This window comes from Apteryx rowi, unplaced genomic scaffold (assembly GCF_003343035.1).
Source record: "Apteryx rowi isolate R43461 unplaced genomic scaffold, aptRow1 scaffold_86, whole genome shotgun sequence".
In the NCBI taxonomy this organism is placed as follows: Eukaryota; Metazoa; Chordata; class Aves; order Apterygiformes; family Apterygidae; genus Apteryx; species Apteryx rowi.
In genome coordinates this window covers 2,572,780-2,599,258 of record NW_020451160.1, presented here as the reverse complement: position 1 = coordinate 2,599,258, position 26,479 = coordinate 2,572,780, and the positions used below count along the sequence as shown (strand labels likewise).

At 38.8% G+C, this 26,479-nt stretch overlaps 1 protein-coding gene across 1 annotated transcript in view; it reads left to right on the top strand.

The window, feature by feature from the left end:
- CA10 (carbonic anhydrase 10) overlaps window positions 1-26,479 on the top strand; it is a 208,826-nt gene that overhangs the window by 16,436 nt on the left and 165,911 nt on the right. The window contains exon 2 of the mRNA XM_026090500.1: window positions 21,765-21,839. Within this exon, the coding sequence (XP_025946285.1) occupies window positions 21,765-21,839 (75 nt within the window). The remainder of the gene's footprint in view (window positions 1-21,764; window positions 21,840-26,479) is intronic.

Genomic DNA, 26,479 nt, shown 5'->3' with positions numbered 1-26,479 from the left:
GACTAGCAATCCCAACACATCAATATACCCAGAAATAGGGTGCTCCCATCTTGTTTCGCTTAAGCTTTTCTTGTCTTTAGTAAGTGTTGGATCAGAAAGGTTAAGTTGTTGTTGATTTCATGGTTCATGGAATGTTAGGATTTAGTTCACATTTCTTTTATAGTTGACCTATGTTAGGGATAAGGAAGCTAAAATGGGGATGGTACATTAAGTGGAAATATCTGCTCCTACCATTTCTAGAGAAAAAAGTATTTCAACCCTTCTGTGTTTTAGCTGGTCCAGGTGGGTACAATGAGTAAAGGGCTACAAAAGCCATATGGGCAGTCTTGAGTTGAAATGAACCTGGTTTATATTGATTTAGCTTCTTAATTGGGAAGAGGTTTAAAGTGAACCTAGTAAACCTGGTTTAAATTTGTCTGGTACACTTTGTGAGTATAGACAAGAAGACTGCCTGCCTTACATGCATATTTTGTCCTTGTGATTTACAAGAAGCAAATGCTATACTCCCGGAGATTTGCAAAATGAAGAGTCCATCTAAAGTGGCATCAGCAAAATGAGAGATTCTTTAAATTCCCAGCTTAACAAAGTAAAATGTAACACAATCATATGAGTGGGACAAAATGCTGCATTATGTACAGTTAACAGAAGTGCTACCAGTAAGTAAGAAGATAAGTCGTTCTGCTAATTATCACTGTGCCAGTGATGCTATGTATGTCGGTAGCAAAGTCAAGTCTGTTGGACTCTTGAATAATATTGCTGAATGTTACAATGATGGGTGCTGTACAGGAGGTTGAATACTGCTTTTCTTCTGAGTGGAATAGTAAACTCCTGCCTTATGAGTTGCTGGATACTTGGAGTATAGGTGCCCTGTCTGGTTTAAAGCTTTGTAATGTAAAAGATAAGAGAGCTTATTTACCAATGTTTACTAAAGAAATTTTCAATTCTCACTTTAAATACAATTTCCTTTCTTGTTATGCAAGAGTGAAAGTGGCAAAAATTTCTATTTTTCTATCTATACGATACCTTATGAGCAAATGAAGTCAATAAGCAAATCATGATACATTACTTTCTCTAAAAATTCCAAAATTCCAACCTATTTTTAAACAGCAATTTAATTCAAGTGTTTTAAAATCCTTACAAATACTGTAAACCAGCAATAACTGTCTAACTATGCATGAGCCATCTTCACTAGATCTCCAAGATTGCTGTGCAAGTGCCTTCTTCATTCCCTCTCTGTCCCCCTTACATTACAACATTCCTGTTGAAAGCATTCTTTTACAGAGTGAAGCTTTCTTTCTCTATTGAGAACTGAATACTGCTACTTAGCAGCAATTTTCATGTAGGACAGGAAAACACTTTTGATAGAGTGATCAATCTTTCACTTTCTGCTGACTTTATGTTATCTTGAAAGTTGGTATTGTCAGAGTTGGATGAGATACTGGGACTTAGTCATGCAGGTGAATGAAACAGCAGATCAGATCCTGACCTCACATAGGTGCAAGGCTATAGTAAATTTACCGGAGTCACAGATTTTAAAGCGGTGCAAATCAGAACCAAAGCTGCTTCACTGAGCAACTGTCTGAAAGGTTGAAGCTGTGCTTAATTCTGCCAGGAGTCTTGTTTCTGTTCCCATTAAAATTGCTGAATGTTTTGCTGCTAACTTTCACTGAACCAAAATTGAACTGCAGGGACAACAAGTGACTTTTACCTAAGATATTTCAAAGCTTAGGCAGCATGAGGTCATGCACTTGCCTTCTTAAGCATAATTTTCTTCTCCTCTTCACCCACTGTCATCTCTCACACTCATTCTTTGGTACTTAGTCAGCTGAGAAAAAGGACAGGAGTAGGCCAGTGTGGAGGAGAAAGAACATTTGGTTGTGACGGGTGGAATAAGACAAGAATAGAGGGACAGATGAAAAGAGGAGGATATCGACCAAAAGGGAGAATGCTGGCAATGTAAGATTGCTCTGAGATGGGTGTTTCATAGTGCACTTTGCCAGAAACAAATGAGAAATAGCATTTATGATAGTCCACTTTCCTAATTCCTTTTGGTTCTGATCCTAAATATATAGGAATCTGGCTGGTGGCTTCCATCGGAACAAGACAGAATCTTCTTGTCTGAACTGTTAGAGGTAGAAATATGGAGAGCTCGACTCTTCAGTTATCAAATCTTGATTTTGTTTTAAAGCTTTTAACTTAGAGCAGAGAAATTGTCAGAATCCTTGAAAGACAAAATTGTTAATAACTTAAATGCTCTAAAGTTCTTCACTGTGGAACTGTTGACCTTTGAGGAGTCTGACTGCTAACTGAGATTATTTCATTAGTATTTGCACATTGACTTCCTGCCAAAAAGTCAATCTGCTTTTCCTTTGCATGGTTTTGTTATTTTGAAAGTCTTCAGCTGTGGAATAAAGTCCGCTATGTAACAAGGAGCAAGTATAATTGGAAGCTTTCCAGCAAAAGCCTTCCCAGGTTGAACTCTGGTGATGTTGAAACATAACAACTGTTTTATGTGGCCTCCTTTCCCTTGTGCCTTACCTAACAGAGCAGTTCCTGAAAGAAGGGCGACAGTTAGTTGTAGTTCCTACTACCCCGAGAAAATGTTCCATTTGTTATTTACAAGATGGAGTTTATACATCATTTGAACTTGGGACTTGGGCTTTGGTTTTTTTTCTTAATCAAGCTAAAAACAGTTTTAAAAAAATGTTTACGATGAGCTTAGTGATCTCTCTAATAGAGTTGATTAGTTATGATGTAAATGGCAGTATGGATCTCTTGTATCATATTTAAGTGCTTAGCACTTCTGCATTGTTGAACTCACTTATCCAAACTATTTAAAACCACATGTAAATAACACAATGGAAAATAACAGAATGAAAGGCTGTGTCAGAAATGGCTGGCTGAAGAGCAGATCAGCAGTCAGCAGGCCACCAGGAAAATGTCAATTCCCATCTAATGCAGGATAAAAAAGGATGAAAACAGATGTACACTATCTCTGCTTTTTCTCCTCTTCCCCTGTTCCCTCCCCAAAAGGAGAAGAAGGTCAGAATGTCATCTGAAATAGCTGGATGGAGCTAGCACCATTCTACAGGCAGGTAAAGATGCCTGAACTATGAACATTCTATTTATTGAGCCTACAGGGCTGAGATCTAATTTTTTATGAAGGACAGGAACTGATGAGCCTGTAAAATACTTAGGGCCTGAAGGATGAAGGTCTGTTTTGCACCTTAGACTTTGAGTTCTATCCTTTGGTCTATTGGCAAGGCCCACATTTCACAAGACTAAAGTCATTCTCATGTTCCAGTCCACTGGAGTGAACAAACAGCTACATTCTGCGAATGTTGCAGATCCTGGATCATTTTCAAGGAGAGCTGGGCTAGAATAATAGGAAGGTAGCCTAGCCTGCCTCCTGCAACAGGGCACGTGTGACTGAAGGTGATCATCTAGCGCCTGGCAGTATGGAAATCTGCTCCATGTTGGAGCTTCTGGGGGATCTGATTTTTGAAGCTGATCTGATCTGCTGTTGTTCTTATCTTCATATAAAGCACATGCACATCTATTATGGTTGCAAATATTATGCATACACGTACACAGACATATACCACATCACACATGTATTTGTATATAGAAATGTGATAAAAACAGAGTCAGCATATGAGAGAAACAGATTTTCTTGATAAGCTTTAAATAAAAAGTGTGCATCTTTGTAAATGAAGTGCTTTAGGCTGGATTTTGGTATTTGTTATAACTGGGACTGGCTGGCTGGGTGCAGACAGCTGTACTAGGTGCTGGGGTGGGAGGACAAGAAGACAGTTGGTGTGGAGGAGACTGCGACTGAATGAGGTGCTGTGGAATGAGGGAGGGAGAAAGAGAGAGAGAGGAAAAAATTGGGTCTGAGAGCCAGTTAGATAGGAGAAGAAGAGGAAAGACCCAACCTTGTAAATCACTTGGGTAGATAAAAAGTGATGCCATTTGGCAGAATTTTTTTTAGTTGTATTAAAAATAAAGGTGGGGGAGAAAAATGAGGAATTTATATAAACAATCTAAAGTTATCTTAACATTTAGAAATTATGAAATAACAGAAGTGTAGTTGCCTGTGCAAGGTTGTGTGGGAAAAGACACTAATTTAGCACTTTCTCATTTAATTGCAGAGGTTGTGGCACATGCAGTGAATAAAGGAGTGGACTGTAGGAAGAGGAAAAGCTAGTCACATAGGAATTTACGGCTTCTCTAGAGAACAGAATTTTATCCCTGCCTCTGCCGGAATTTGTGTTGCTAGGCAGTTCGCTTTAATCAGACTTTTCAAGGGTGGTCACTAATTATATGTTTCTTATTTCCCCCTGAGGCCTGATTTGCAGAAGTGCTGAGCAGCTAGAGCTGAAACAGATCAATGGGAGATACGCTTTGTACGTCTCAAATGCCCCACAAGTCTAAGTAGTGTAAAAGTTGTACACTAGGGCCTCAAATTGGCTGATCACATGTAGAAAATAGCTTTCTCAGCCTCTGGCCTTTGATTCCATATTTGTAGAAGGGGGACACCACCGCTCCACAAATCCTCAGGAATCAAATATTTTTGGAGGTTGAAGCATGGGTGCTAAATAAATCGTGATACTTTTACCTTGAAAGGTTAGAAAGACTGTGTCTAAAGTGGCCTGTTATGGCACTGCCAGGTTGGTTTCAGTTAATGAGCCTCTGAAGGTTTTCTTCTGCAGTCCAGTGCTGAAGGTCCAACCAGCAGCCCCTCTCTCTGTCTCCTTCCCAAGAGTTAGGCTGAGAGAAATAAATAGTCATGCTAAGGGAAGCATAAAGCAAAACCAGTTGCCTCCTTCTGGTCAGCTTTATCCATTCAAGGATCAGCCCCTTGAATTTCTATTAACTTAAGGCTTCGTCAGGTTCTTACATAACTGCTAGGTGCATGTCTGGGACTGGATCTTGTTCTGTTGAAGTCACTGAGCAATCTGAACAGACTGCAGTGGAGGAGGAAGAGAATTAAACCCTGAAAAAGACAGCTTTTGCTCTCTGTGTAAAAGGAAGCAGTGCCCTGAGCTACCACAGCTTTGTGTTGATAGCATTCCTCTTGTCTGCTGTGGTTTAGGCTGAAGTTTGGAAAACGTTTCCATCTGAAAGGCCAGACCGGTCTTTCTGACATCTTTTTGAGGGAAAAAAACATACATTAAAATTCATCTTATTTTTGTCATGTTATTGCAGGGCAACATTAACGTGACTGTGGGGCATATGAAATGAGGTGGCTGGCTTCATCCAGCCCCAGAAGTGCTCCTTAATCTGTGTATTGATGATAATAGAATATCTCTTGTAATATATGGAGGACTATTAAAGAATTTCTAAATTAGCCTTTTATAAAAAGATACTGGTTGTGTAGAGAGTAAGTAAAACATGTCAGGTTTAATCCATTAGAAGTGACTGCGATTCTTAATTCAAAGCCTAGAGAAGTGTAATTTATTTGAACAGTACTTTGTATTTCTATAGTACCTTTTACTCAAGTGTCTCAAAATGTTTTAGACTAATTGTTATACAGAAATAAAGAGCTGCTGCTGCTGCTGCTCAGTGGGTAGAACTCTCTTTGGCTAGGTCAAAGACGCTTGTTTCTGTCACTGCTGTAAGTGTACTGAAAATCAGAATAGTGGGGTTTTGCACCGTATTGCTGAGAGATATTTGCCTAGGCAAACTGCAAAGCAATGAAAAAGCTGCCTTGAGGGTCTTGAGGCTTCCAGGTCCAAATCTTGTATCATCCTTAATGCAGATCTATGTGAGATAAAGCTGCTCAGGCCCAGTTGACACTCAGCTGAAGTGGTATAAATGATGCCATTTTCATATGTTAGTTTATATGTTGTTTATATCTTAGTTAAATCCAGTGCAAATGTCTGGGCATTTTAAATGGATTCTGACCGGTTAATGTTCATTTAAGAGTGAAGCTGTGATCACAGTTGGGTGCTAACCTAACTAGTACTGTACTTTTTTCTATCAACTGACTTCAGATGAGTTGATGGGCCCTCTGCGTTAGCAGGCAAACCTGTGACTTCTGTGGGAAACAGTGCCAAGTAGAAGGGGGATTAAAAGATGAAGAAGCAGCTTTAATGCAAAATGCCTGTACAGGGTGATATTTGTCCTAACGATAGAGGCCAGTGTATGTCCCTCATGTCATTCTCTAGTCTCAAACCCCATTTCACGACAGCACTTATGCACATTACGCCCCACCGAATTCAAGAATGTGGCTGAACAGAGATGGAAGAAAAGTGGTGCTGTGTAAGCAGGTGTTTGGACTCCAGGCTGTAATGGTTTCCTCAGATAGTCTATCTTTAGTATTTCTTCGTCATTTTTTTTTAAACCTGGGAGGAATGAAAAGTTGGGGGAGGAGGGGGAAGAGAGAGATTTGCATGTGAGATCAGAGCCAGCATGATTTTAGATCTTTGTGCTTTTTGTGATGGTTAAAATTTGCTAAGCTTCTGAATCACCTTGACACTTATTCCAAGTACAGCAGCATTATCTGTGGATTATCATTGTGTTTAATAGCAACAGAATAGTTATGGCCTAACATTTTAATGTCTACTTAGTCTTTGATCTGTGACAAGACTGTAATTATGTATTGAAAATCCTTTAACAATGTATGTTGAAAGGTGATTAATGATCACTTCTAGATTATTGACTGAATTTCCAAACTGAAATGCCTAGTCTTTTGGGGTTTTTTTTGTTTTTTATACTCAGTAATGCAGCTTGATAGTCCAAAAAGCTGCATACATTTTTCCTCTCCTGTTTAGAATAGCAATAGCAGAATTATTATTAATAGCAGAATAGAATAGCAGAAGAATTAAAAGACAGAAAATATTGAGGTCCTTAAGTGATAAAGCTATAATTTGCCAAATTGCTATTTTACTCATGTCAAATTCACTAAAAAGTTTTGCAGTTATATTAATTAAATATCCTCCAAATGAGAAAATTTGTTCTTTTACTATGAGCTATTTCTAGGGCAGGGGAGAGGGAAAGGTGTAGATCTCCTTTCAGCTCAAAATCAATGTGATGCTGTCCCTACAAAGACTGTTAGAATAAATATTGACCTACAAAAACCGTTAGGATAAATATTGAGAATTCTTGGATTATCTTTGAAGAAAGGCATATTTTAAGAAAGTATATAGTCAAAAAAATTGATTATTTATTGATTATTTCTGTTTGAGTAGTTTTGGGGAGTAAACTGACCTTGCTTACTTCCTTAATATCAGAGGTTGTTGTTTTGTTTACTGAACTGAATTCAGTAATACACTGAATACACTCAGGCTGCTTTCTAATGGCAGAAAATAATGAAAAGAAATGGTGAGTTTTCGTAAAGTAAATATATCGCTGTTGGGTAAAACTGCTGATGGCATAGCCCCATACCTAACCAGCTGAGCCCAGTGCCACATTCTTCATTTCTGCCTTGGGTTGAAGTTGGAGAAATCACAATTTGTGAAATCCTTAATCAAAAAGAAGGATCATAATAGAAGGGTCACAAGCAAATTTGTATTTGTTGTAGAACTGTATTCAGGGCATATTGAAGTCATCAAAATCGTTCCTGACAGTTTAAAAGGTTTCGAATGGACCTGCTATGCATTAGCTGCTAGGAGAGCACCGTTTATCGCAGCCTCATGATCTGCTGACTCCTGGGCCAGTCTTGTTAACTCTTAGTAATCTTCATTTGTACATAAAATCCCATCGAATTACATCAAGTGCTTGGACTACTAAGAGTTATAGACTTAACCTCCTTATGATGATGTACCACCAGGAAGACCATAAAGGTGCGTGAATTTGAGAACCAGTAGGTGAAGGCAGGACACAGTCAAATATTGCAAAATTGGATATTCACATAGAAAGGATTTGGCCCAGGGTTTGAAAGTCGCTAGAATAGAGTTTAAAGCTGGTGCTGCCATGTTTTAAACTGTTTGTCCTCCAGCTAAATAATTGGTTCTCTTAACTTCTTGAATAGAGTGGCTTTCTCCCATGTTTTGTGCTGTTTCTAGCGTATGACCTCCACAACTTTTTGGCTGCTTTTATAGTACAAAAGATAAATAAGAGCAATCTTATCAACGTATTGCTGCACAAAGTTGTGTTGGGGAAAAAACAAACAGATGCCATATACACAGTACCATAAGGATTTAAGAAAACACATGATTCCTTTTAGGTATGTGGCTGGATCAACTCCAAGTGTGTATGGAAGGGTGGAGATCAGTCTGACTAACTGTAAAATAAGTTGGCATCTTCTGGTACTGTAGCTCTGTTTTCTGCATGACTGACTGAAAACCTGGCATTGTAACATGCCGGTTGCAGTGAACCTGGCTCTAGTATGAGCTTGAGAGCTGGATAAGGGACAATGGTGTAAGGTCCTTTCCCGGTATCCAGTTTTGTTATCCAATTTTGACCCTAAGCATCTGTTTAACAGAGCTCAAAATCAAGTTTATGGAGTCAGTAGTATTGTTTATTGCATAAATATATGGTCACCCTGCCAGATATAATGGACTTTGATTTGTGTGCATTATTCATCAGCCCTCCCTGTGCTTCCCTGGAGGTTAGTGCAGAGCCTCATGAACAGCTAGACAGGCTTTGTGTGACAGGGAGAACTAAAATGTGCAGAAATCAGTCAGGTTCTCCTGGCTCTTACAGGGACATTTTAACTTTTAAGAGACTAATGTCAAACAGGTTTTCTTTTGTTTGCTAGGGATTTAATTTTACAATTCCAAATATTTTTGAAAAAAACTGTTAATCTCCTGAATAGTTTACCTGACATTCAGGAAGTTGTTTCAAGTGGATTTAGGATTTAATGAGTGGTTGGGATGTTATGCATAAAATATGGTAAGTTCCAGTGGATAGATCAAAAGACCAGAAGTAACTGACTTCCAGTAGAATCTGGTTACTGTCTGTAGCTCTGACACTGACTTCTATATGCATTTCCACCCAAACAGACCTGGACCGTRTAGGCTTGCGCTCCTCACTGCCCAGACACAAACCAGATCTGATCCTGCAGCCACAGAGCCAAGTTAGCCTGGTACTGTGTACTGTGGTTAATACGACCTGCAGAAAGACAGAGCAGTCTACATTGGCTTGCATAGATATGCCAGGTATGACTTTAGGCAAATCATAGTAAAGGAAATTGAGTCAGAGTCAGTTGTCAGCAGAATGGGGGCAATACTTTTCTTTTCAAACTCCACATGCTTTGAAGTGGGCACTCTGGGTGGCCATGACTGTTTCATCTGTACCTGCAACCCTTTTTGCATACATAAATCAAAGGCTTAAGTGACAAAGTAAATGCTGAAATATAGGGAAGGAGGCAGGTCAGGACAGGAGGACATGATTTCTGTCAGATGCCATGTTCATGCAATAGATCTCTAGTTCTGCATATCCCACTGTTCCCTGTGCCCATCTACAGTGCTCAGCATATGTGGAAAACCCCACAGACATTTACTGGTGCATTATCAGGTATGGGTGGGGGTGTCTCCAGGGTATGTAGTGTGTTCTGTAGGCAGCTGCATAGCAATGAGTTTGCCAGATTTATCCTCAATAGTTTTTTGAAGCACTCACTGATAAATGATGAATATAATAGGGATCTTAACTGAAAGAAACAAAGCTTCTCTGACTTGGCCCAAATTTGAGGACTTTTCTCCCTACCTCTGTTATTTCGAAAGCTGGTGTTCTGGGGCTCTTGGGCTTATTGCTATTGGAGTATCTTACTTTGTACTATTGCACTGTGGTTGTGTTTAGATAGTGATTTGGTTGTATTTTGTAAATTTAATATCTAAATGTATCAGTACTGCTGTTTAGAATTTTTATAAATTATGTAGGCAATACGTATGATATCGATGGACAGGTTTTTCTGTATTGGTGTCAGTATTGAGTAGTTCAGTGTTCAGTTCATGGAAAGCTGATTCTTATTACTTTATGGCTAAGCTACTGGAACGATCCCTTCTGCATTTTGCCACCAGAATCTCTGTCCCTTAGAGTATGCAGTAGGCAGAGCTTTCATAGCTCTCAATTTTTTTTTTTTTTAAGTCTAAAGATGGAACCTAGGGCAATAAAAAGGGTTCTACTGTAAGAATAGAAATAAACATAAATAAAATGTGGAAGAAACTTGGATAACAGGTTCAATGCTGTCTGATTTTTCAAAGCACATTGGAAACTGCCAGGCATCTCTGCTTTAGAAATATCAGGCAGGTAAGAAGGGAAACATATAATATACATTTAAAAATGACGGATTCCATTTCCAGACCTGAGCTGTTTTTGCCCTCACTGAAGTTCTTTCCTTCTGCTACAGGCAAGTATAATAGACTGTCCGAAACTCCTGTGAATTCTGACTTGGAAGAAACAGGGCCATGCAGATGAAAAGAAGGAAAGCTAGGAAATCCCTCATGAAATCTGTGTAGTGACGTATTTCTCCATACAGTTCCCTTGAACTAAATACATTTTAAATTCTTACCATCTTAACTTCAAAATTAAAAGAGAGGAAAGCAGCATATCACTGGTTTTGAGTAACTGCTGAAGGAGTGACTAAACAGGATGAATATGGAAACACCTTTGCAAAAACTGTAGGGAGATGGACAAGCCAAGAAATTCAGTAAAGTTCAGAAAGATAAGCTGCTCTCTGTAGTCAACCAAGGTAGACAGAGCTGCATCGTTTTCAGCCAAGAGTGTTTTAGGTTGGGGATGTGGTTGTTTCTGAAAATGCGTTCTTAAATAACAGAGTAGCAGCAGAGTGCCAGAATAACACTGCTGTCTCAGGAAACAGTCCAGATAGGGGGAAGGGTATAACTTCTTCCAGGCTCAGTGAATAAACACAACTATGGACAGATGGATGATAGAAGTAATCTCTGAGGGATATTCCAGAGAACTGCAGGGAAGAAAAAATGGTGGGGGAAGGCAGGGAGAGTGACTTATCGCTTTTCAAGCATTGGGAGCGTGACAAAGTTAAAAAACAAACAAACAAACAAAAAAAACCTCTTCTCAACTCTTCCCCATCTTCACCAGACAAGTGAGATAAGCGTAGAATCCTTCCAACCCAGGAAAACTGTTAGGGAAGTCTGCTGTGTTGACGATAATCCGAAATAAACTAGCCAAARCTCTAAGTTAAAGAATTTGTATGGCCATCATCACTGTAATATCTAAGCAATAAGTAATAAATTGGAATGTCTATATAACATATCATGGCTGGCACCTGAGATTAATAAGACATGGTCTTTTCTTGTCTGTCTTGTCCGATCCTGGCAGCTGATCTAACCAGAATGATTTTTCCCCCTTGCTGCTGCTCTGGTCTTCCTATTGCAGTTCAACTTTTACCAAATTATTTCCTGTCTCTAATTTTAGAACTCTGAAAAAGCTGCTTTTCTTCACTTTCTCTAAATTTGGATAGTATTTCTCCTTGACAGTGATGGTTCTTTAGGATAAACAGGTAGTAGTGAAATTATGCACTCTGTTATGTACCTGGGGGGTTGGCTCTCCATCATCTGGGTCACAAGGAGTTAGTCTTGGTGATCGGTGATCGAGGCTTTGATGAGAATGCTTCATTTTCTTGTCTACTTTCCTTAGCTGCCTCTTGTGTCTTAATTTTGATTTATGCAAAGTAAGTTAATGCTGCTGATACAGAATGTTCATGTTTGTCTTGTGGCCGGTTTAGTACTTATGGGATTCTGAGCTATGCACTTCCTTTCCCTTAAACGTATGGGGGTTTGTTAATGACCTAGTGGGTAGGTATATTGTCACTTTGCGACCTTGGAGAGCTTTTTATGATGCTGGGCCAGAGTCTCTGCTTGCTTTTGGGGGACTCTAAGAATCCGTTCTTGTTGGGAGTTACTCTAACCTGCCACAACTATCTCACAAGCAGATTTCCTTCTATGGTCCCTTTTCTTGCTTCAGGAAAAAGGTACTCTGTTTTTCCACAGTTTTTCTAAGAATGTGAGCAAAGGAAACCCATATAAAAGCACTGTATTGTTCACAAGGGCCTTGAAATTTTTGGCAAGGCAACCAACCCACGGTATTTCATTGTTTGTGCACACAAGCAAACACCCAGTGATCCTAACCTTTGGGGGCATTTTAAAGGGAATTTAATATGAATCCATTGATGTTTAAGGTTCTTCTACACTTGCCATGTGTAGTAATGGGATATGCATAAACTGGGCTCTTCTGAAAGTCTGAATGATATAAAAACTATTCTGAGCAAGCTGAATCTGCTTTAGTTAGAAACAATACTTCATGCTGAAAAATACTTCACAATCTTATTAGCATCACTGAAGGTATTCACGATATAATCTACTACTCCCAGGAAGAAAGGCTGTCACTTATTAACTCAGAGAAATTAGCTAAAGAGGTATTTTTTACCATTCTGTTAAGAAATGTCCAGTAACCAAGAACCAACTGTTGCTAAAAAACTAATAAACTGCAGGGCGACCGTGAAGAGTAATTGCAAAAAACGTCACATTGTGATGGGTTCAATTTTCTGTCTTGATACCACTGCCTGGAATGGATCCATGTCTTGGCTTATCCTCTGACATAAGATTTCTTCTTGATGCTGGCAAAGCTGTTATTACATGGTCAGAAAAACATTTTTTGACTTTGTGATCCCCAAAAGTGCTGGAACATAAGGTTTAAGTGCTGAGGATTTAGGTAGTCTAGTGAGCTGTGAGATGATCTGGATTAGTGCCCTGACTGTCAACCCCAGGATGACTAGAAATCTGGGTCTGTGAATCCAGTTCAGTAAAAGCAAAATAGTTTTGCCTCCCCTCTGCCTTGCTCTGCTCTCTTTTGAATGCCTTTGTGTTGTCTGTTGAGGTTGTTCACCAGCAGCTTTGTTAGCCAGCGCAAGGTGACTCCTCCTGTCTCAGGAAAGTGCATCATTTTGTATTAACTGGAGCTAGAGTAACATATGCACAACACCTGCAGGTTGTCATTCCTAGTTTTGTTGCGTCTTCAGGAAGACTGAGGCCAGCCTTTATTTTTCTCAGGTATGTTCTTTTTGTTAAGATTGTGCAAAATATTTGTGATAGTATTACTTAAGGATTATTAGTTCTCTGCGTATCACAGAGCCCTGCAGAACGCTTCCATATCACAGTCTGGACCAGAGGTCTCTGTGACTGCAGAATTCAGTGGGATTTGAGGCTGCTGTGCATCTTTTGTAGGATCAAGCACCTAATATTGATGCGGTGACATTAAACTTGAGGTTAATTGGAAGACCTTTATTTCTTCCCCTTGAGTTTGCCTAGGCAGCAATGAATACTTAAATTCCGGGCACAGCTACCTCATGGGAAGACTGCTGAAGAAATCATTTCTCTTTCCTATGGCCTAAGGTTTGGAAAAGGAAAAAAACCTCTGTCCATGGCAGCTAATAGGGCAGTCTGCTACTGTTTGGACTATTGCTGATTGGTAACTTTGTGTTTAGAGAGACCAGAGAGCAAGCAGGGTCACAAATCTGATGAGATGTCAATATAATACCTGCCTTCTGAGGAAGGAACTTAGCGGTTTCCTTTTAAAGGAAGCCCTATTAATTTAGCATTAATAATGTATTGAACTTTAAAGGCTCAAGGATATTGAGGCCATTTCTTTGAAGCTGCTGAGTGTCCCCAAACCACATTGAAATTAATGGGAGTGGAGGGCATGTAGCACAATGTAAAGTCCAAGCCTTTTGGAAGTTAATATCACAAGATGTCTTGCTGCTTCTTACTGCGTTATTTTGCAGAGCTCTTCAAACTTTRTATCTAGGCATGATTAAACAACTCATCAGGCAGGAACTGCCCCATCTAACACAACACAGAGTAGCTACTATATATGCTGTCGCTCCCATCACAGACTCCGGAAAACAGTGAGATAACCAAATTGTGTTAATGTGGTTTAGGACCCATGAATCCTTAAGCACACCATCAGTGACTATTTTGAGATGAAAGGTGCTGAGTCTTTCTGGCATTACACTTCAAACTTCCCACACTGCTTGCAATCAGGATTTTGTGCTAGTTGTTCCAATATAACTAGGTGTATTTCTCCTCCATTAATTTAGTTGCTTTGATTTTTTTACAGTAGTTCAGTTCTGATGCAATTGTGCCAGAGAATGAAAAGAACTGTATCTTTTTCAAAAGTAATGTGAATCAAACAGATATTATGGGTTCTGTGGAAGGAGAGGGTCACATCCCTAGCTGATAGTAATTTGTAGGTAGAACTTTGTCCATTCTTGCATATCAATAAAGCTGCTCAGGTTTCCCAGCCAGTGTGGAGAGCTATGTAAAAGTTGTTTGTTTCTTAAGCCTTTCAGAAATTAAATTTTGGTGAGGGAAAAATATACTAAAAGAGTTGCTTTTAAAAAATTGAAGCAAGTAATATTAAGTGTAACACTGAGCATTCTAGCCCTGTTAGCCAAAAGCTGCTTGGAGGTGTAAGCATCCTATTGTTTACGTTACGTGGACCTACTAATGCTCATGTGTATTAGTCACATTAAAAGGACAGCAGCTTTACAGGGACATTTGATGTTCTATAAATGGAGTTAGAAACAGTAGCAGGATTTCGTGTTAAATTGGGTGCGGTGACATAAAATAATTCACCCTGCATTGCAATTCATCATTTGCATTGGTGTGCTTTGGCGCTTACAGAAGAGTGAGTCAGAGTGGTTTTAACTTTTTCGACTAAAAGCTTTAGATACAGCCTGTGTTTTTTTTTCATTTATATGAGAACTTAAATAAGAGTTACATGACCGGGCATATATCTTTTATGTAAAAGTGCATATTACAAGTTGGGACCCACCATCCAAAAAGCATATATTTATACATCTTTCTTTCAACAGCATGGTGTAGCATGCATTTATCTACCATGTCCATCTCATGTTCTTCATAAACAATACTGGGAATGATTCCTGTTTGCACAAAAGCTTAAACTGCTTTGACAGTATGCAGAGGTCAGAAAGCAGGTAGGTTGCTAATTGTTGCTTTCCTACATTATATTTCTACTGCTGAGTGAAGGATGCTTAACATAACTAAGGGCCTAATGAACACAGTTTTGTGGGATCCCTTTGACTAAATTTTTTCATTCCCATTCTTGAACACAATGGGGTGATAACTGGTATTGCCACGCAGTTGGTATAGGCAGATAAATGAAAGTGCACAGTCACGTGCAAGATGAATAGCAGAGGAGTCCTGTCTGTCAGTTCTGTACAGTGGCCTTTAGACTGGTTCTCCTTTACCTTTGCCCTTTTCTTCCCATTTTAAAATTCAGTTTATAATTGTTTGAAATTCTTTAGTAAATAGATTCACAAATGTATTTGACCAGAAAGGATGAGAACGATATCTGCACAAGACCCTGCTCCCTGCAGAGCAGAGCTGGGCCTTATACACACTTTTCATTTCCTGCAAACTGAGCTATCGCTAGATGCTACAGAAGTCTTTGGCCCAGATTTTTAATTGGAGTCATAGCAGAACACAAAATTATGATAAATAGATAATACAGAGAATAGTCAAGTCTTTGTGCCACAGCAGAGTTCCCATGATAGTGCCTTACTTTTGCCCTCAAAAGTGATAAAACCAGGTCACGTCCGTTTTGCTTGTGTGGAATACTGTTTGGAATTCACAGCAGCAGTGAGAGCTTTTACACACGGGGACGGTGGAGGAAGGATTTATGGAATTGGAAAGTATTAACTTCACAAAAGAGCATTTGCATGTTTTCTGAGCAAAACGTTATCCAGAAGAAAAAAAAATCTGGCATAGCTGATGAAAGTATTTTATTTATTGATCCCTTTATAATCCTTTGTTTTCTTTTTCCTCCCTCTTCGTATGGTGAGGCATACAGTGTAGGCTGTAGTAATATTCATAAGCAGGCTAACCTTTCTTGGCTTGTAAGTGTTCACGTATAAATGATGCTTTATATAGCGCCTAAAGTGTGTGGGTTTTTTTAATATAAAAAGGCTGCATAAAAACATCTCAGATAATAGCTCCAATTACGTAGAGGTTTGTTTTAAACAAACTGAACATTAATTATAGAAGGCTGCATCTTCAGCTAATTACATCTGCTTAGCTCCCCTGTTGTCAGGTCCACTTTATACATGTGTATTCCATTTGCTGTAAGAGGTACTTGTTGGTATGAGCCAAAAGCTGATACTTTTGTGATTCAGGATGTAGAAACTGATTGCTTAGAATAAGTGAATGTGTTCATTCCTAAGTTTTGACAGCCCATCCTTGGGTTTAACAGTGTACAGAAGATCCATATAAAATATAGTAATTAAAACTATTAATTTAAAATAATTACAAACTAAGTACATTACCTAAGATTCTTTAAATGGATTTTAGCAAAAAAATTAAACTTTTTTTTCTAGCTTTTCGTGTTCTTTTTAAAGCATGCTGCGCTGTTCTCTGTAGGAATAATTTTCTATTAGATGACATGATCTTCCCAGACAGCACAGAAAAATTCCATTACTTTTAATTTCTTCCATAAGGCACAACCATCTTGGATTACCTGCTTGTCAGTGACGGAGGGAGGTACCCTGAGGGCTGTTAAAATACCATGGGGTGAACTATGGAACTCTGATTGAAACCGCATAACGCCTGTAAAGCCAATAGTCTGTGGAATACAAAGGGTAAATATAAGTGAAGATCATAGAGTCATCTAATATTTTGTAAATAGATCTTTCATTTTCTGTGTTAAGCTTTAGAGCAGCAGCTTTGAGGATTTATTTTTCTTGTACTATGCCATTTTTCTCTAGGTTTCATATGAAAGCATTAGCAATGAATTAATGCCTTACGCTAAGTTTATTAATTATGAAATTATATGGCTCATAGTTGCAGCTGGTTTTCTTTAATCGTGTAAATATGCAAAAAGGGTAACAGCAATAAAAACATTCTTGTCTTTAATGCCAGGCCAATACTAGCCAGGTCATCAGAGCAAGACTCTTAGGATGTAAGATGAGGAGAGAGAAGCATACAGAATGGTTAATGTAGCAAACAGAAGAGCTCAGATCAATAAAATTCAAATAAAAAAGTTTTTTCTAACCTCTGTAATCCTGATTCTCCACAGTCTTGCATTTTTTGTCTGTGTGAAATGACTGTAAAGTGAATGGAGGATTCTGATCTGGCAGGATTCTACTCTTGGCTTATGCTCAGATGTGAATGACGTAAGTGACAGCATCAGATACAAGGCTGTCTGTCCATTTAAGCATAGAAAGTAAATGATTGTTTAATATCTTGCAAATAGGCATATTTACTGAGGGGCGTTTTGTATTAATTATTGTAATCCATGTTATGGTAGCATTAGCCTTCCAACAACATGAAGAGCTCTTTGTGCTAGAGTTGTATGCAAATATTTCAGCATCAGAATCATGGTACCTGGTATCTGATATAATGTTAACTGGTGATTTTAGAATAGTTTTAATGAATTACAGTATTTTCCAGCTTCTCTTTTAACCATAATTCTACCCATTTTAACATAGTTAACTGATAACTTTATGCAGCTTTGGCATCTTTTGCTGTTTGCAGTTACTTTATGTTTTTCTGTTCCTGTGTAATGCTGTTTCCCCGTACGTGGAAGTTACTAGGAAATGAAAAGGCATAGCATCTTGCAGAACTTAGCCTTTAATTTTATGCTCCACAATGAGACATACCTATAATTATTTGACAAAAATGAAAGCAATACATATCATATCTGAATAAATATCCTGTCTCCCCTACAGCAGCTGCATGAAAGAGATCTGACAAAATGGTGTTATATCACATAGCTACTAAGCTCAGATACTAGTGATAGCAATGCAGAGGGAGAGAACACTGTAACAAATGAAGGTCATTGCAATATCCTCTAGCACTGTGGACAAACGTGGCGTTTTGGACTGTCCCTGCTAATGGCAGAATAGAGTGCTGATGCTAACGTTGTTGTAGAGCTACTTGTACACTTAATCTGCTCCTAGCAGCAAAGAGTCTGTTCAGATGTGTTTGAGTATTTTGGTGTCTTGCAGAAGCAGCGATGCTTCTTGGAAGCAAAAGGCATGTAAAGGTTCTATACAATTTCCTGCCCTGGGTCTTTTGAAATTAGTCTTAAAATCAGAGGTCTTTGAGGTTTCAGAAATGAAATGTTTTTTAGAACTTAACCCTTTCCAGAAATAGAGCATTGCTTTCTAAACCTTTTCACTTCCTTTTCTTTCCTTTCCTCAACCTGAAGCCCCTTCAGTATTCTTGTGTGACAGGTCATGGCAAAACAAGGAGCTGCCATGACAGTAGAAATATAGGAATATCTGAATCCACAAACCAAGCATGTGTATCTCTTTGTGGCCTTCAAGTGGCAGAACTTGAAGTGGCAGTGTTTTTCCTGTAATTGAAATAAGAAGGATGCTGAGAGAATTATGCTATTTTCAGTGTCATGAGGTGGCACATATGAAGAATCCTATTCCTTGGCAACAATTCCCAGGCCATACGGTTGAACCTGTTTACCCAGGCACAAGGCCATCCTGTCAGATGGGCATCGATACAACAATTGTAGAGACCCTGTGTTGTAAGTGCATCGGGTGTAAGTGGCCTAGATAGGATTCCCAGCAAGCATTGTCCGTACGTCTGTTCATTCTAGTTTTATATTGCCTTGTTCCACTACTCATCCAGGTATGGGGTGGATTAAATTTCAAAAATAAAGAACAGCTGCTTTGCTGCTGTAGTAAGACTTCTTGCCCATTGGTATGATGGTTTAGGAGAAGGTTTTGGAACATACACACTCCTCCCTGGTCTTGCCAGTCCCCTCTCCTTCTGCATTCAGACAAATGAGAGCTTTATAAATCTTTTTCCTTGCTATGCGGAGTCCCTATAGGATCTGTCAGAGTAAATCTCTGGCACCAAACTGGATTTCAGATGCACAGCAGAGTGGAAATCCATGTTCAGTGACTCTCTGCACTGTTTTTGCAGGATGTTTTGCCTGAGCTGGTATAAAACATTGAGGCTTCAGGGTTTAAGAAAGAGCATGGCGCTAGGGATCGTCCCTCTAGCTGTTCTCTCACAGCAGCAACCTGCCTTTCCTCTCGATTTCCTCAGTGGCCTCAGTTTGCTGTAAATCAGCAGTTGCCCCAGCAATGCTCTTGCCCTACCTTAGATATTTTAAATGCCTGTGATACAGCATCTTATTTTGCTTCTTGTACTCCTATTTAAGTGTTTCATTTTCATGCGTATTGAAGAGATAAGGATCTGATATCTGTGCAATGTGCAGAATGATGCCAGGTCATGCTCTTCTCTCATAGCTGAAACAATTGCACAGGCATCCAATTATTTAGTACAAAGCTTCGATAATCTAATTTTCTTGCTCATCTCACACAGTCTTTTTTTCCATATTAATGCAGAAGATCTGAAAAATATGGCAAAAACCTTAGGTTTCCTGATATTCCTTCTGGAATTAGCTTACTAAGTGTTGGGGCAACACACTGCAACAGAACTGCAGAGCTGGTATCTTTTGATTATGGTTTAATTTAAACTCTGAATAATGATTTTTTTTTTTATTTCTAGACATGAAATGTATCATTTAGATTGGTCAGAGTGGGTAAAATTGATAGATTTTCTGTTCTATGAATGCTGACAGTAAACAGTTGCATTTGAAAACATCCATCCTCCCCACAGTCTTTGTAAGGTGCCTCTATCCACGTACGTACCTTTTCACTCACTCTAAAATTCAGCTGCCTCTGGTTGGCTGAACCAGCTTGAGCTGTGTATATTACTACAAGGTCGATTTTAACACAATTAAATTTTCTGGGGAGTTTAAGCGGCAGAATGGTTGCTGTGTTTAGTTGGCATTCACTTATTAATATCCTCTCCTACTTCTGAAGTATCCTGAAATCTTTAAGGACTTCTCTTGCAGAGCATATAGGTGGAAAAACAACCTGCATGAACCAGTGCTGAGATCTGAGCGATCACAGTTCGGGCTAGATAGCTGCTGTTCAGATATTTTGATTGTGGGTTGGGATTTGTCATTTTCCAAATGTTTGTATAGTTTAGTCTAGCACAACAGAGCCGTACACAGTTTGAGTTCTCTAGGCAATGGTATAAAGGTTAAAAAATGAAGATAATGTCATCTGCAAACTGTAAAGAGGGCGCAGTGGAATAATCCGTTCAGTTCAACATGTCATCGTTCACTCAATGCAGCGAGCATCAGCGCTGCAAGGAGAATTCTGCCCCCACACACATCCCATCCCATTAGTGCGTGTTTGGATTTCTGGTAAGCGGAAAGTGTTGGTCCTTCTGTCAGTATATTTAATTAACTTCAGCTTCACTTTGTTTCTGCAATTTACAGTCAGTTAAATCATAAATATTGTTTTGTTACTGATAGAACAGTATGTAATGGTCCTCGTTTTGTATCCTTTTTAGTTTGAATGTCACATCCTCTTTGTAATTTTTAATGACAACAACAATTTTTATTAGATTGCTGGAGCTTTTCCCAGGGTAATTGTGTCTTTTGTATATAATATCTGACCAGAAATGAAACTGCAGTAGAAAGCTGCTAAATTCAGCATTTTTTGTAGCTATGTGTTTATGTTTAAAAAAAAAAAAAAAGGCTATTAGACCTAGTGCAGGGGATTAAAAGTACCTTATAAAAACAATTTTTAAGCTAAAGATAAACTAGATAGCTGAGATTTCTATAGCTCAGTGAGAGAGTTTCTTTAAGCATGACAATATCAAGCATAATGAAAGTGAAGGTGGAACATATTTATATATTGGCTCTGTTCTTCTAGCCTATCTTCTGGAAATCAATTGTAAGTTTATCTTGCTGGGTATCTGTGTGCCCTTTGAATGTTTGATTTTCTATTAACAAAGATTTTACATTTTGGCCATAAAATTTGGTCCAGTTCCAATTTCCTTCAAGATGAAGACAAATAATGACCTTATGACTAGTGAACTGACTGACCGTGGCCTTTCTGCTCTTGGCTTTTCAGGAATTCAGAGAAGTCATTTAAGAACAGTTTCACCAGGAGCAGACCTTCTCCGAAGTTTAGACTGTTATGGTTATAGCCCTCAGAATACTGGTGAAGAAAAGCCTTTCCGTGTGTAACTGCACTGCGCTCTCAGAGTGCTGCACGTCACACACGTGTAACGGGAACGAGTACCTTGCCTAGCTGCCAGGAGGACTGTGGTGGGGATAAGCAGTGGCTGCTAGACTGCAGGCGGAGAAGATAATAGAAAAATCTTATCTCCCTGCCTGAGCAAAACAGCATAAAGCAATAATTTGTGAAGCTGTGGGCTATACTTTTGGGTTCTGTTTTTGAAACTCAGAGGACATGGGATGAGAGGAAAAGCAGACAGGGACACATCTGTTGCCTACGATTCGTTCTGTCACTTCTTCCCATTCAACGTGAGAGATTACTGGAGAAGGATTGTCCTTTTCCTTGGGAGAGGAAGGGGAGAACTTGCCTCTCAATGCACAAACTTGGACTCGGATATTGACTACTGTATACGGGCACACTCTTCTTCTCTGCATTTTTATTTCATGTTGAATTTATGGCTGGCACAGAAACCATCAATAGTGCTAGAGATCTTCACTTTCTACCTGAATTTTTAAATTTAGTGATGAGTTCTTTGGAAGTTGAGTATGATTTGCTGTCTGAAAAACAGGCACAAGGTGTGACTTTACTGCAAGGTACAGACACTTAGCACAATTCAATAAACTGAATAAATATCACTTGGGAAGTTGAGAGATGGCTCTTTTGTAGAAAATAATAAATTATTAAATAATAATTTTAGGGCTATCAAAGTTCTTTCAATTAAATATTTCCTATGCATTGCCTTAATTTTATTATTTCTTTCTAGCTCAACAAAATTCACCAAAAATCCATGAGGGCTGGTGGGCTTATAAGGAGGTGGTCCAGGGAAGCTTTGTTCCAGGTAAGTACAAGTCTAAAATCTTAGTTTTTATTAAATATTTTTTCACTGGATTTAGTATAGCTTTTTTTTTAATTCATTGCAAAACTGGGAAGTACACATAAGTACTGAACAGCACGTTATACAGAACAGTACAAGGGTTTTGTCAATATGTCCTGCAAAGACCATGGCCATCTTCAGGAAAAGACGGATTGCTTTGATGACGTTCTGGTTTTCTCTCAGTTAAAAATAACCTTATGCTTCTTTATGAAAGTGTGTGTTCTGTGTATAGAAAAAAGAAAGGGAGAACTGAAAGGCAGTATTACTACTGGATGAATTTCTTATCTGATGTGGGAGTTCTGGACAATGCCATTTCTACAAATTTAAGAGTGTATTAAGAAAGAAAAAACAATGAAACGTAAACCTAGCTTGCAAGTTGCCATTGATTTTTGTTTTGGAAACAAGAAACGAGGGTGGGGAGGGGGAAGAAAAGATGAAACCTTAACTTAGCTATCTCCTTCTGTCAGCCATTGCTCTCTGTTCGTCTCCCTTCATTTTTTCCAAGACTCTAATAGTTCTTAGTCTGGTAATTTTTTATTTTGTTTTTGACCTAGAATTGCCACCTGATCTTTCTGTGCTCCCATTCTGTAAATTCCCTTATTCCTCCCTTTAAACAGAATGACTTTGTTAGGCCTTTCCTGTTTCATTTGACTAGCTGTTTCCACCAGAAAGGGAGTCAGGAAGTTTTAGCAGCTTCCACTGCCTGTTCAGAAACCCTCCATTCAGTGATCCCCTGAGACATTCAGTGATGATTTTAAGTTTAGTATGTTTTCAGTGCAATTGAGATGAACATGCATTCATTTATTTTACAGCTAAAATAGTGCTCCGAGTTCTACCATGAATGCACCATGAAAATTGCTATTTGATCATTATTTCCTCAATGCTCTAGAAAATATCATTTTGTGTAGCGTAAGCTATTCCTAAGAATTTGTAGATTTGATCTATCATCAGATTTTATCCCTGTTGTGGCAACAGCTACAATCTGACAGTCATAGAGACTATATCCAAGATGTTCGTTATCTTGATAGGAATACTAGTGCAAAGGAGATGAAATATTATAACCTAGAAGTTTCTGGCACTGAAATTCATGTGAAAAGCATATGTGAAAATGATCACTATGTGACAACATCCACAGGCCTGAAGCTTAGTTATATGCTGACGTAAAATAAAGCAACTTTTCAGATTTACTTGAGATTGGTCTGGGCTGCCAAAGACACTACAGTTTATTATTATGCATGTTTAGTTCCTAATGTCAATAGAGGGGGAAAAAAAACCCTGAACATTGTAATAACCTGTTTTTGAGAAGAAACTTCAGCTTGCCTGATTGGCATGACTCAGCTAGATGCTCAGTAGATGGGAAGTGAAAAAAATATTTACTTATCTGACCTAATTATTTCAGCTGAAAGTTAATGAGAAAAATAAATTTGATTGCCAGCAAACCAGTTCATGTAAAGAAACATACTTGATCATGTGGCCAAGTAATTCTGATGGTGTTCTACTCATAATATCTTGAAAAATTTGGTCTTGGGAACATGCTGAACATCCTTAGTAAAACAAGAAGGAAATGGTGTTGACTGAAACTTTCAAGAGGGAAAACCTTTCAGACCAGTGTTGAGAGAAACCTGCTTTTTGAGAGAACCCTGGATTACCCACACCGTATTGAACTAACCTAGCACACATCATCAGGAATTGGTCCGGGAGGGCAATTATGAAGGGCTCACTGAAGCAAGGGTAATTTGAGGGCATCTTTCTTTCAGACTGTCACATTTCTTTCAAATTCAACTCTACAGCCTTACAGTGAGTCCCAGCAGAAGGGAGAAGACCCATGAATTTTTACGGAACAAACAACACATTTTTTCAGTAACACCTAGATTCTGGAGTCTTTGAAACATTTCAAGGATGTATTTTATAGTTATGATCTCAGACTAACACATCACAAAAGATATGTTAGTGCATATTAAGCTTATCCATAATGTTAGCTGTTGGATATCAGATCTCGCAGGAGATACTAATTAACACTGGAGAGGTGATAGCCGAAAGGCCATCTGAGGAGCTGTAGCTGAAGGTTCTGACTGATGTGCACTGAAGCAAACAGCTCTAGCCATCTGCTAAGATGTTACCTTTCTCCAGCTGTTCGTTCTGTCCCTGGGCTGGAAGTTGCCACCTCCAAAGATATTAGAAAGCCGTATTTGTCCGAGTCTCTGTCACTGCAGTACAAAACTGACATCTTGTCAGTTTAAGCTAATATGATTGACGTGAATATGGCTTTTTAGCTGCTCAGTGTGGCTAACCACAGGCAGAGAGATGACTAATCGGGAGTAATAATATTATAAAACACTCCAGCAGGAGTTGCCAGAGTTTGTCTGTCACAGCCTTGCCTGTGTGAGTACTTTTTGCCTACGTCTGAGCAAATTCAGTGTCTTATTTTGAACTATCAAGTCCTGTTTCATGTGTTGTTGTCTAAGTATGCATTCAAGAGTATATCACAATGTGCCCAGGTTAGAATATTCCATCAATAGATTTTTTCAGTTTAATACTCTGGTTTGGATATGTTTAAGTCCTGACTAATGCTCTGGATCCTGCCCAGATTTGTGTCTGAGCATTTTATAAAGTCAAACCATACTTTACTATATATCCCCAAATCTCAGACTCCTTATATTCAGTTACTGGTTTTAGGAAAATAATTTTAAATACCTTTGTAATGTAATATTTTCAGCAGGCTGTGATGAGACAGCATTTTTCCCAGATCTTGGATTCACAGTTTAAAATAAATGTTGTAAACCAGCGGCTCACACTCACTGATGTGTAGTACCTGACAGGTAGGAGAGGACATAGGTAGAGGCAACTCTCTCTTCCCCAACTTTCCTTTTTGCACTGCTCACCAGAGAAGCAGCGAGCGATGGTAACTATGTCAGGTCAGGCCTTCCCGCTTCAGTGACAGTGGCTCAGATCTGTCTTAGTGCCAAGCCTTGTAAGTGCGGGTTCAAAGTTGCAGTGCAGGAAGGAGAGTGCACCAGTGGCCAGGCTGCAGCTCTGCATATCCCAGGGATGCATAAAATACTCTCCCATCCCTTAATGGCTTCTAAAAGCAAAGAGTTGCTTTTTGGAAAAGGTAGGTAGTGCTTTAAAATGTTAATTGAATGCAAATTAGGTTCCAAATTAAACTTCAGGGAATGTTCAAGGAAGAAGAATGGATACTTTTATTTATGCATGGTGATTTGCATAATAACCAAATAATCTATATTACTACATACTTTCACTACACAGACTTTTTCTGATATGGAATATAAAAGTAGTTTGTGATGGATTAAAAATACACAAAAATAATCTTTTTTATATATCTTTTGTTTGGCTGAGTTTTGCTGACTTTATGAACGCGTTCCGTCTCACTGACACAGTAGCACAGGCATTTTGAGAGTTGCAAAGGCAATAATATTTCAGTCCTATTCTGCACCATTCCTTTTACTTCAAATACATGCTCATAACCTTTGATATTGTTGTGTGTCTGACTGTGTTGATTCTGTACATCCTGCTCTTGTTTGTTTTTTTCATATCATCGGAAAAGTGGGCTTTGGTAAGCATAAAATATAAAAGTGGTTAAATCTAATTTGTGTTTATGGAATCCACTTGTCAGAAGTCCATCCAGATACTGAAACTTTGTGTACGTTTGCAGGAGCACATGAGTGTTTACTTTCCCTGGGAAAATTCTGTCTTCATGATCCTTACTGAATCATACTGAGTCTGAAGTTGTGTGGGAGTGTGGGGAGTGTGATACATTAGCTTGATTTGGTATGATGATTTAAAGAGGAARTCCATTGGTACCAAATAATGAGTGAACTTTGCTGAAGGCGCAGAAAATGTTCTTTTCCTTCCCTACAGTAATGGTAGTAAAATAACTGTAAGTCCAGATACAGATTCAAATCCAGTATGGCTCATTACTGGTTACAGATTACCAGATCAGACAGGTACCCATTTCCCTGAAACTCTGAGATGAGAAACCCCCTCTTCATAGTTACTTTCACAACCCATTTTACTATAAGAAGGAAAAACCTGCTACAGATTAATGCTTCTCCTGCCTTTTCCTAGGATGATGTTGATGGGATTAGGCCCTAACATAGACCAGCTGGCAAAGCTACACTGACCCAAAAGGAATCACAGTAGTGTTTGTGAAGCACTGTGATTCTCCAAGGAGAAAATGCATGAATTTGATAACAATTTACAAGGAAAAAGAAGCTTGAAACAAATGGCAGTAATGATCATGAGTGTCAGAACCTTATTTGTAAACTTCCTGCTATCCCCCCATGCTTTTGTTATGGCCCAGGCAGGCAGTTCAAGTGTCCCCAGTTTCTCCTGTGTGGACTTTAAGGTTTCTTTTTCATTGCCAATTTCTTCATATACATGTCCAAAAATGACCCCTAATTTGCAAGTCACTGTTAGAACCAGGAACTGTTTGTCCATGGCCTAAAACTCAGAGACAGAAAGCTTTAGATCCAAATACATCTCAGACTTTCGAAAAAACTCATATACTATGCTGTCCTCCAGTCACATAAGGGCCTATTTCATACATTGAGACCAAAGCGCTTACTTAGGCTGCCTACATAACA